The 12686-nt window shown below is 37.8% G+C and overlaps 1 protein-coding gene across 1 annotated transcript in view; it reads right to left on the reverse strand.

The window, feature by feature from the left end:
• SHTN1 (shootin 1) overlaps positions 1-1569 on the reverse strand; it is a 66227-nt gene extending 64658 nt beyond the window's left edge. The window contains exon 1 of the mRNA XM_052661023.1: positions 1475-1569. Coding sequence (XP_052516983.1) covers positions 1475-1561 — 87 coding nt within the window. The 5' untranslated portion in view covers positions 1562-1569. The remainder of the gene's footprint in view (positions 1-1474) is intronic.
• Positions 1570-12686: the final 11117 nt, after the last annotated feature.

Below are 12686 nucleotides of genomic sequence, written 5' to 3' on the forward strand. Positions count from 1 at the left end.
TTGCAGGTTAGATGCGTGAATTCTTCCGCTCAAAATCAACTGTTAAATACGAAAGGGAGGAAAATAATAAAATAATTTTTAAGGGGACCAATGATTAAAGTTATCATAAACTTTAATCCCATTTTCACTTTAGTCCTAATTCAAGGTTATCCTGTCATTTAAGATGAGACAACAGCTGTCTAGGGAACAGAATTAACCTGGTCAAAGTCACATATGTCCAAAATTATATAACTGGTAATAAAACCTGTATATACTGCCTCCCAAACCACTGTTTTCCATAAACTGCCAGTCCTGAGAGATAGGGTTCTCACTGAGGATGTACTATAGCAACAGGAATACTTATCAAAAACAAGAGAAAATATAGAAACTATCCTTACCCACTACAAGATTCAGAATAGCTAGTATGCTCCAAATACATGTTTCCTACTTGGCCCAAAAGAAGAAAAGGAAATGAAAAGAAATTCAAACGGTATTACAAACCTGTGAACACTAGAGATATACAGAATAGAACCTCCATGTTCTCATTCTTTTTAAAGCAACGGCCTCTATCACTATAGATTCTTTGGACAAATAATGGAAGAGAAGCTATATACACGCATTAATATACTTATTTAGGTTCTGCCTGCATATCTTATGAATTCTAATGTAGTGTCGTTATGCAAACAATTAAGCAAATACCTCTAGCAAGCACAATGCTAATGCACGTAGATTAAATTGACTGATTGACTGTCTGATATATAGAGTTTCAGGTGCATCCAAAGAAACACTATGGAGGTAAGTGACAATGGAGAGAGGAAAGAAACAAAACCAGCATCACTAATGAAATCTGGCTGAAAATCGCTGTAATCCATTTTCTGATGAAGTGGTTCAGATGCATTTTGCCCAACCCAAAATACGTAAGACAGAGATAAAAAATATTCCTTAATAATAATGTACTTCTGATGAGATAGAATATAGAAAATTACACACTTGGTAAATTCATCAGCTAGAAGCAATCAGTGGTGCACTGGAGGTCACCTTTAGCATGCCCTCACTCTGCCTTCACAAATAATCACCTGAAATGTACAGTCTGAGGCTGACTTTTTCATCTGATTCAAACAGGAAACACTCATTGCTCTTTTATGCCACTTTCAGTTAGTTTTAAACTTGTTTAGCATTTTAACCAAACGCACAGACATCAGGAAAGTCGAGTTCAACAGACCACTCTGGGACCATTTTCATAGGCAAAAATCACACACACACAGAAATATTGAGATACACATATACAAACACTTCTTTTTTTTATAATCAAAATAATCTTGGCATTAAGGCAGATATTTACATAATCACATTTCAGGATTCTGAGACCTCTGATGAGGATCAGAATCAACTGATTAGAGAGCTAGAAAAGCAGAAGAAAATAGAGGTCACTATGTAGAAAAACAAGTCGAACTTTAAAAGCTTAGGTAGAATTCCTTTATATGAAATGTCTCACCTTTGTTGCCAAAGCTTCAGCACTTTCTCGACAAGTCTTCTCTATTTCAAGATGGTTCTGCATAAAATTCACTTCCTCTATAACCATGTGAGAAACTAGGAATGAGGGGGGAAAAGTCTTAGCATTCAGAGATTAGTCAGCTATTCCAGAAGCCCACACATCTTGTCCCATGATTAAGAATACTGTAATTCTTTAGCTGGCCAGACCGTTAGCTATCATGGAAAAAAAAAAGTGTTGAAGATGCTGCTCTGATAAAATCTTAGCTAATATTTGAATGTAGAAAGAAAGAAGACAACAAAGAACTTTTATGGCTATTACACACATTTTAGGAAAGCTACTGAGAATTTTTTTGAGTCTGTTTTCTATGTAGCTGTCTATATAACTATAGACATATCTGCTAATTTGAACAAAAGAACCTCTCATAAATTAAAAGTGACATATATTATTTCCTTTTCTTTGCAGAATACTACTTATGCATCTTCTCAGGAAAACTAGCTAAAGAGAAATGTTTAAAAATAAATCTTACATATTGATCTCATAACTAGAATAACAATGTGACAGCTTAACTAAATTGAGTATTTCAATAGTAGTCTTTATTACTGACAAAGTATTTCATAAACTCCAGGGCAGAAAACTATAGCAACAAGATTTTTGTACTAAGTGATGATAAAAGTTGATGGTAACAAATTGCTTCTCACATCACAGACTGCCAGGAAGATTAAAAAAAATAACAAACTTGATGTTTAAGCAATGTTTCAAAAACAGCAATTCTCAGACTTTTCGGTGGCTGGTTTATATAAATGAGATTCAAAAGTACAAAATAATTTAGAACTTGAGTTACACTTTGAAGATCAGTAAGAAAAATGCCAAATCCTTTCACCCATAATTCTAGTTGAAAAGAAAATGCTCAGAACCTCAAACTTAACTGTAGACATGTATATTTATTGATATTTGTTTGGCTTAAAAAAAAAAGAAAAATTAAGGGCACCAAAATGTGAAACCCAACAAAGTTAGGGAAAAAGCACTGGGCTCACATAACACAAAGAGAGATTACTTTTGCTTCATTTAAGCTTAATTAACCTGCAATTATGATTAAACTCAGGGGAAAAAATTTCTCTCCAAATTAAATACAACAATGTATTACTTCCTAAGTCCATCCAAAGTTCTTATTATGTTAATATTCAAATTCATAAAGCAGCACTAAATGGCCAGAAACATCTCTAACCTTGACATTTTTTCAGGAGTAATAATGATCCGCAGCAAATGCAGGCCAACCAAAAACCACTTAACTAATTAGTAGTTGCAGTCACCGAGAAAAACATGAATCAACACTGTTATTACAAGTGGCACATTTGAGTGGCATCTAATTATGACTTGATGAGCACGATACTTGCATTATCAACATTACTACTGCGTCCCATCAGGGCCTAAAAGCTGCTGATGGCATTGACTTCGAGAAACTCCCACTCAATGGTACAGCAGCACCCAACAATCGGCTTGGCAGGGGCCCCCCTCACTAAATGACACGTTAAGCGTAATTACTGGTAGACATTGTAAATAAACAGGATTGGAAGTGAAAATTGTACCAAGTGCATAAGACACAATCTGACACATTGGAAGTGGCAGCCTTAATTGAGAGTTTCTTTGACTGCTCAAGATCATTTCAACTGCATTTCTCAGAGGACAGTGATTATAACTGTGGAGACAGACGGCATAATGGTATCAGCACTGCTGACAGAGCAGTGAATTAAATTGTATCTGCTGCTGTGTGAAAGCCTTGATGAGAGGTACAGATGCCGTAGTGGTCTTATCATTATAACACAATGGTCATGTTGTCATCAACCTTTCTGGCTCCAATTGAAAAGAAATGATTGTGTGTTGAAGCTCTCCCCCACCCCCCCCACAGCACCCCCCCTTCTCCTCTTCTATCTCTTGTTCTGAATAGAACCAATTTTCAGAGAGCTATGAAATCACGCAATAGGTCCTAAAATGCAGCTGCTTGGCATACAAACGGGTCCCCATTAAACTGGAATCACACACAATATGTGTTTATGCCAGAAGAACAAATAGAAGCTGAACACAGGCCAAGTTTATTCACATACACAAAGACCATGTAGCTCTTCATCAATATAATTGCCTTTTATATTGTAGTTTAAATAATAGGCTCTATTATTTCCTTAAAGTCCTAATATTCCTGGCATTTTATCACTATGTTTACAAGGTAGGTTCTTCAAAACTGTGAAGGAAAGAGAAAAGAAACCCACACAATTTTTACAACATCAAATATTACTTCAAATTTTTAGCCTTAACTACTTGACATCTTCTACCACAATCTGGTATTTCTAACTCTCATAACAAAAACATAAACACTCTGCATTTTTCATAGGAATTTGACTTTTTATTCAATAATATTCTTGCTCATGGAAGAGTAAGAAAAATCATTCCACAGTGAAAGGTTTAGCCCCACACTAGAAAGGTTCAGCCCCAGTAAAGAGAGAGAAGAAAACAACAACAACAACAACACTTATTTTTTAAACATTTTGTAAAAAGTTGCCCTGTAATTTAACTTGATAAACTTAGCTGGGCAACGCTAGTCCACATTTTCTCCAGTTCTGATACAGTAAACTCCATCAGGTAGGTTTTTATTTCTTCTTATAAGAAGGAACACTGGAAAACTTAAACTGTGCTTTAATTTTCAGTTTAAAAAATTATCCCAATGCTAAGCTGACACCAGAGAAACCTATTTACAGACTTTCTAGATCCAAAAGAAACGAGCATATTTCAAAGGGCATTTATATCTTTACAAAGGATGATCCAGTTTCCAAAACCAAAAGTCAGGTCACCTGACATGAAACAAATTATTTTTTGTGTGGCACTGTGTGGCATGCGGGATCCTAGTCCCGCCACCAGGGATCAAACCAGTGCCCCCTGCAGTGAAAGTATGGAGTCTTAACCAATGGACTGCCAGGGAAGTCCCAGAATTTTTTTTTTAATATATAAATGTATTTGCTTTCAAATGATAAAGATTTTTCAAAACTTTAACTGTTCATATAATGATTTGCCTATAGCCCTAAATTCAGGCTTTCCTCATAATATCCACAATCCATGACCCAGTGCTGTACCTAAAACACCTATAATTTGGATGACAGGTTTAAAAAAGAAAAAAGATGAACTTTAAATAAAGTGACCCTACTGCAGCTATGTTTTTAAAAAATCCTAGTACTTTAGGGACAGAGGAGCCTAGTGGGCTACTGTCTATGGGGTCGCACAGAGTTGGACATGACTGAGGCGACTTAGCAGCAGCAGCAGTACTTTAGAAATACATACTGAAATATTTACAGATCAGATTATATGATGACTGGAATTAGTTTCAAAATAATCTGAGGTCAGTGAGAATAGGTGTATGAATGTACAGAAGAAGGCAAGACTGGACACAAACTTACAACTTTTGAAGCTGTGTGGTAGGTACGTCGTGGGGGCGGTTCATTATATATTTTTTACTTTTGTACAAGTTTGACACTTTCCATAATAAACGTTTTTCTTAATGACTCTGAGAATTCAGAAGTATAGCCTGAAAAAGTATCAACTGCTGCCTCCAGCAGTCTAGTCGAATTAGCAAAGTCTGTCTCTCCTGTTCTCTGACCCCAAAACATTCTCATATACTTGCCATCATAGAATGTATCACACTGTAGGGGCACTGGGGTTCTTTTAATTTGCTTTGTCTTCCACTGAGTTGAGCATCAGGGCAGAAAAATTCTTCATTCATGGCTGACTCTCTTACACCCAGCACAATGCTATGTACAAAGTAGGTATTCATGTCTGTGTGTGTCTGATGACTGAAAAACTGTCTCAGGCCTAGGTTCACATGTGAACACCCCTTTCATAGGAATGCTCCCTGTAGCACAGAATGGCTTAGGAAACAACCACTCTCACCGTTTATTGGGCCAACAATGTGTCTATTGTGTGCTGAGCCCTTCACATGTGTCTGCTCAAAGATCCTCACAACAATCTTACGAGGTAGGCATTACCATAGCAGTTTTTGTATTTGAGAACACCGAGGCCTGGAGAAGTTAAGGAACATATCCCAGATTACATAGTTCTAACTGGTAAAGGCCAGCCAAAGCTATGTCTGCTGCTGCTACTGCTAAGTCACTTCAGTCGTGTCCGGCTCTGTGTGACCCCAGAGACAGCAGCCCACCAGGCTTCTCCGTCCCTGGGATTCTCCAGGCAAGAACACTGGAGTGGGTTGCCATTTCCTTCTCCAATGCAGGAAAGTGAAAAGTGAAAGTGAAGTCGCTCAGTCAAATCCGACTCGTAGTGACCCCATGGACTGCAGCCTACCAGGCTCCTCTGCCCATGGAGTTTTCCAGGCGAGAGTACTGGAGTGGGTTGCCATTTCCTTCTGCAAAGCTATGTCTAGAGGACTCCAATTTTCTATGTTCTTTTCTAATTGCTCATATTTAAAAGTGCCACCCCACCCAGGATGCTGCTTTCTGAGCAAAATTCCTCTCCATTCAGCCCATTCTCAGCAATCTTTAGATGCAGGATATCTCTAATGTATACGTGGCAAACATACCATAAATTCTCCTGCAGTATTGGATTACTTAGAAAGGTTTTCATGTAGTGAGAAAACAATCATGAAAGCTAGCAGATATGCAGGAAAATTGGTAGGCCCTAAAAGAGAGCAAAGGATCTAATGCTGAGTGGCCTAAAAGACATGAAAGAACTTCACTTTTACTTCCATCTGTCTTTCCAGGGAACATGGCTTTGCTCAGCAGTGGTGTACTTTGTCCAGAAAGACAAGAGAGAGACTCAGGAAGAGCTGGCAGAGGGCCAAGAATCACAGGGAAATATGGGCAAAACCAGCTAGGAAAAGTATGCCAGGCTAGGAAGAGTTGATCCCGACAGTCTAACAAAGCTTTTTCTCACCCTCTTTTGGCTGTTCTTCCTACACTAAGAGAACTAGAGCTAGAAGGGAAACATTACAGGGAAGCAGATTTCAACTTGGTACCAAAAGAAAACTTCCCCTGGTGCTGTCCAAATGTGGAGACTGTTTTCCAAAACTAATTCATGGAGGGTAAATGATATGAACTCACTACTGAAGGGCAGTCAAGCCCTGGATGGCACAGTAAATGAGATGATGGTGGTAGCAACAACTAGTATTTGTAGAGTGCAGTGCCAAGCACTGTTCAGCACTTTTTACATGGGTTATCTCATTTAATCCTCAAATAGCCTACAAGGTACGGTCATTTATTTCACTTTTACTAGTACAGAAATTCAGAGAAGGCAATGGCAACCCACTCCAGTACTCTTGCCTGGAAAATCCCATGGATGGAGGAGCCTGGAAGGCTGCAGTCCATGGGGTCGCTGAGGGTCGGACACAACTGAGCGACTTCACTTTCAGTTTTCACTTTCATGCATTGCAGAAGGTAATGGCAACCCACTCCAGTGTTCTTACCTGGAGAATCCCAGGGATGGGGGAGCCTGGTGGGCCACCGTCTATGGGGTCGCACAGAGTCAGACACGACTGAAGCGACTTAGCAGCAGCAGTGCAGAAATTAATTGCTCGGGGTATACAGGGATTCACAACAAATCGTGCTTTTCACTGGTGAAAACTGCCTCATTCCCTTCCAAATCTGAATTGCCACCCTCTGTTCTAAAGTCATGAACCATTTATCTCAGGCACAGTTTTTTAACAGATAAAGTTTTCTTAGTTTTCATTTTCTGTTCTTTTCAGACTGAGTGAAGAGTCAATACTCTGTCTCCCTGCCATCCAAACTTAAACTAGGCTGACGCAGTAAAGGTAAAAACTGAATGAATAAAACAATAAAGGTAAATTCTTTCAGGCTCTGAGTTGTTCATAAAGAGAAATGAGAATTTTTTTAACTATCAAAGATATTTAGAGGAAGAGAAAGGGAAAAGAGAAATGGTAGATGAAAGCAAAGTTTACATGTTATTCTAAAGGTAATTATTTTCTTTTTAGATTCTACATATAAGGATGTCGTAGGGGCGATCCTCAGATGGCGGAGGAATAGGACAGGGAGACCACTTTTCTCCCCCACAAATTCATTAAAAGAACATTTGAACACTGAGTAAATTCCACAAAACAACTTCTGAATGCTGGCAGAGGACATCAGGCACCCAGAAAAGCAGCCCACTGTCTTCGAAAGGAGATGGAGAAGTCTTGAGGCTACTGTAAGAATAAGACTGAAAACCAGAGTCAGGAGGCTTAAGTCCAAACCCTGAGAACACCAGAGAACTCCTGACTCCGGGGAATATTAATTGATAGGAGCTCATCAAACACCTCCATACCTACACTGAAACTAAGCACCACCCAAAGGCCAACAAATTCCAGAGCAAGACACACCATGCAAATTCTCCAGCAACACTGGAACATATGAACTCACTCAGGAACATAGCCCTGAGCTTCAGTATACAGGCTGCCCAAAGTCACTCCAAACCCATTGATATCTCATAACTCATTACTGGACACTTCATGACACTCCAGAGAGAAGAAATCCAGCTCCACCCACCAGAACACTGACACAAGCTTCCCTAACCAGGAAACCTTGACAAGTCACCCATATAACCCCACCCACAGTGAGGAAACTCCACAATAAAGAGGAACCACAAACTGCCAGAATACGGAAAGGCCACCCCAAACACAGCAATATAAACAAGACGAAGAGACAGAGGAATACCCAACAGGTAAAGGAACAGGATAAATGCCCACCAAACCAAACAAAAGAGGAAGAGATAGGGAATCTACCTGATAAAGAATTCTGAATAATGATAGTGAAAATCATCTAAAATCTTGAAAACAGAATGGAGTTACAGATAAATAGCCTGGAGACAAGGATTGAGAAGATGCAAGAAAGGTTTAACAAGGACCTAAAAGAAATAAAAAAGAGTCAATATATAATGAATAGTGCAATAAATGAGATCAAAAACACTCTGGAGGGGACCAACAGTAGAATAACCGAGGCAGAAGATAGGATTAGTGAGGTAGAAGATAGAATGGTAGAAATAAATGAAACAGAGAGGAAAAAAGAAAAACAAATTAAAAGAAATGAAGACAATCTCAGAGACCTCTGGGACAATGTTAAACGCTCCAACATTCGAATCATAGGAGTCCCAGAAGAAGGAGACAAAAAGAAAGACCATGAGAAAATACTTGAGGAGATAATAGTTGAAAACTTCCCTAAAATGGGGAAGGAAATAATCACCCAAGTCCAAGAAAACCAGAGAGTCCCAAACAGGATAAACCCAAGGCGAAACACCCCAAGACACATATTAATCAAATTAACAAAGATCAAATACAAAGAACAAATATTAAAAGCAGCAAGGGAAAAACAACAAATAACACACAAGGGGACTCCCATAAGATAACAGCTGATCTTTCAATAGAAACTCTTCAGGCCAGGAGGGAATGGCAGGACATACTTAAAGTGATGAAAGAAAATAACCTACAGCCCAGATTACTGTACCCAGCAAGGATCTCATTCTAATATGAAGGAGAAATCAAAAGCTTTACAGACAAGCAAAAGCTGAGAGAATTCAGCACCACCAAACCAGCCCTCCAACAAATGCTAAAGGATCTTCTCTAGACAGGAAACACAGAAAGGGTGTATAAACTCAAACCCAAAACAATAAAGTAAATGGCAATAGGATCATACTTATCAATAATTACCTTAAATGTAAATGGGTTGAATGCCCCAACCAAAAGACAAAGACTGGCTGAATGGATACAAAACAAGACCCCTAAATATGTTGTCTACAAGAGACCCACCTAGAAACAAGGGACACATACAGACTGAAAGTGAAGGGTTGGAAAAAGATATTTCAAATAGAGACCAAAAGTAAGCAGGAGTAGCAATACTCATATCAGACAAAATAGACTTTAAAACAAAGGCTGTGAAAAGAGACAAAGAAGGACACTACATAATGATCAAAGGATCAATCCAAGAAGAAGATATAATAATTATAAATATATATGCACCCAACATAGGAGCACCACAATATGTAAGACAAATGCTAACAAGTATGAAAGGGGAAATTAATAATAATACAATAATAGTGGGAGACTTTAATACCCCACTCACACCTATGGATAGTTCAACTAAACAGAAAATTAACAAGGAAACACAAACTTTAAATGATACAATAGACCAGTTAGACCCAATTGATATCTGTAGGACATTTCACCCCAAAACAATGAATTTCACCTTTTTCTCAAGCACACACGGAACCTTCTCCAGGACAGATCACATCCTGAGCCATAAATCTAGCCTTGGTAAATTCAAAAAAAATGAAATCATTCCAAGCATCTTTTCTGACCACATTGCAATAAGATTAGATCTCAATTACAGGAGAAAAACTATTGAAAATTCCAACATATGGAGGCTGAAAAACACACTGCTAAATAACCAACAAATCACAGAAGAAATCAAAAAAGAAATCAAAATGTGCATAGAAATGAATGAAAATGAAAACACAACAACCCCAAACCTGTGGGACACTGTAAAAGCAGTGCTAAGGGGAAGGTTCACGGCAATACAGGCATACCTCAAGAAACAAGAAAAAAGTCAAATAAATAACCTAACTCTACACCTAAAGCAACTAGAAAAGGAAGAAATGAAGAACCCCAGGGTTAGCAGAAAGAAAGAAATCTTAAAAATTAGGGCAGAAATAAATGCAAAAGAAACAAAAGAGACCATAGCAAAAATCAACAAAGCCAAAAGCTGGTTCTTTGAGAAGATAAATAAAATTGCCAAACCATTAGCCAGACTCATCAAGAAACAAAGGGAGAAAAATCAAATCAATAAAATTAGAAATGAAAATGGAGAGATCACAACAGACAACACAGAAATACAAAGGATCATAAGAGACTATCAGCAACTATATGCCAATAAAATGGACAACTTGGAAGAAATGGACAAATTCTTAGCAAAGTACAACTTTCCAAAACTGAACCAGGAAGAAATAGAAAATCTTAACAGACCCATCACAAGCATGGAAATTGAAACTGCAATCAGAAATCTTCCAGCAAACAAAAGCCCAGGACCAGATGGCTTCACAGCTGAATTCTACCAAAAATTTAAAGAAGAGCTAACACCTATTCTACTCAAACTCTTCCAGAAAATTGCAAAGGAAGGTAAATTTCCAAACTCATTCTATGAGGCCACCATCACCCTAATACCAAAACCTGACAAAGATGCCACAAAAAAAGAAAACTATAGGCCAATATCACTGATGAACATAGATGCAAAAATCCTTAACAAAATTCTAACAAAGAGAATCCAACAACATATTAAAAAGATCATACATCATGACCAAGTGGGCTTTATCCCAGGGATGCAAGGATTCTTCAATATCTGCAAATCAATCAATGTAATACACCACATTAACAAGTTGAAAAATAAAAACCATATGATCATCTCAATAGATGCAGAGAAAGCCTTTGCCAAATTCAACATCCATGTATGGTAAAAACCCTCCAGAAAGCAGGAATAGAAGGAACATACCTCAACATAATAAAAGCTATATATGACAAACCCACAGCAAACATTATCCTCAATGGTGAAAAATTGAAAGCATTTCCCCTAAAGTGAGGAATAAGACAAGGGTGCTCACTCTCACCACTACTATTCAACATAGTTTTGGCCACAGCAATCAGAGCAGAAAAAGAAATAAAAGGAATCCAGACTGGAAAAGAAGAAGTAAAACTCTCACTGTTTGCAGATGACATGATCCTCTACATAGAAAACCCTCAAGACTTCATCAGAAAATTACTAGAGCTAATCAATGAATATAGTTAAGTTGCAGGATATAAAATCAACACACAGAAATCCCTTGCATTCCTATACACTAATAATCGGAAGATACAAAGAGAAATTAAGGAAACAATTCCATTCACCATTGCAATGAAAAGAATAAAATACTTAGGATTATATATCTACCTAAAGAAACAAAAGGCCTATATATAGAAAACTATAAAACACTGATGAAAGAAATAAAAGAGGACACTAATAGATGGAGAAATAGACTGCATTCATGGATTGGAAGAATCAATATAGTGAAAATGAGTATACTACCCAAAGCAATCTATAGATATAGAGTCAATGCAATCCCTATCAAGCTACCAATAGTATTTTTCACAGAGCTAGAACAAATAATTTCACAATTTGTATGGAAATACAAAAAACCTCAAATAGCCAAAGCAATCTTGAGAAAGAAGAATGGAACTGGAGGAATCAACTTGCCTGACTTCAGGCTCTACTACAAAGCCACAGTCATCAAGACAGTATGGTACTGGCACAAAGACAGAAATATAGATCAATGGAACAAAATAAAAAGCCCAGAGATAAATCCACACACCTATGGGCACCTTATCTTTGACAAAGGGGGCAAGAATATACAATGGAGAAAAGACAATCTCTTTAACAAGTGGTGCTGGGAAAACTGGTCAACCACTTGTAAAAGAATGAAACTAGAACACCTTCTAACACCATACACAAAAATAAACTCAAAATGGATTAAATATCTAAATGTAAGACCAGAAACTATAAAACTCCTAGAGGAAAACATAGGCAAAACACTCTCTGACATAAATCACAGCAGGATCCTCTATGACCCACCTCCCAGAGTAATGGAAATAAAAGCAAAAATAAACAAATGGGACCTAATTAAAATTAAAAGCTTCTGCACAATAAAGGAAACTCTAAGCAAGGTGAAAAGACAGACTTCAGAATGGGAGAAAATAATAGCAAACGAAGCAACTGACCAAGAATTCATCTCAAATATATACAAGCAGCTCCTGCAGCTCAATTCCAGAAAAATAAATGACCCAGTCAAAAAATGGGCCAAAGAACTAAACAGACATTCTCCAAAGAAGACATAGAGATGGCTAACAAACACACGAAAAGATGCCCAACATCACTCATCAGAGAAATAAAAACCAAAACCACAGTGAGGTACCATTTCACGCCAGTCAGAATGGCTGCCATCCAAAAGTTTATAAGCAATAAATGCTGGAGAAGGTGCGGAGAAAAGGGAATCCTCTTACACTGTTGGTGGGAATGCAAACTAGTACAGCCACTATGGAGAACAGTGTGGAGATTTCTTTTAAAACTGAAAATAGAACTGCCATTCGCCCCAGCAATCCAACTATTGGGCATACACACTGAGGAAACCAGAATTGAAAGAGACAAGT

Source organism: Budorcas taxicolor, chromosome 23 (assembly GCF_023091745.1).
Source record: "Budorcas taxicolor isolate Tak-1 chromosome 23, Takin1.1, whole genome shotgun sequence".
NCBI classification, from domain to species: Eukaryota; Metazoa; Chordata; class Mammalia; order Artiodactyla; family Bovidae; genus Budorcas; species Budorcas taxicolor.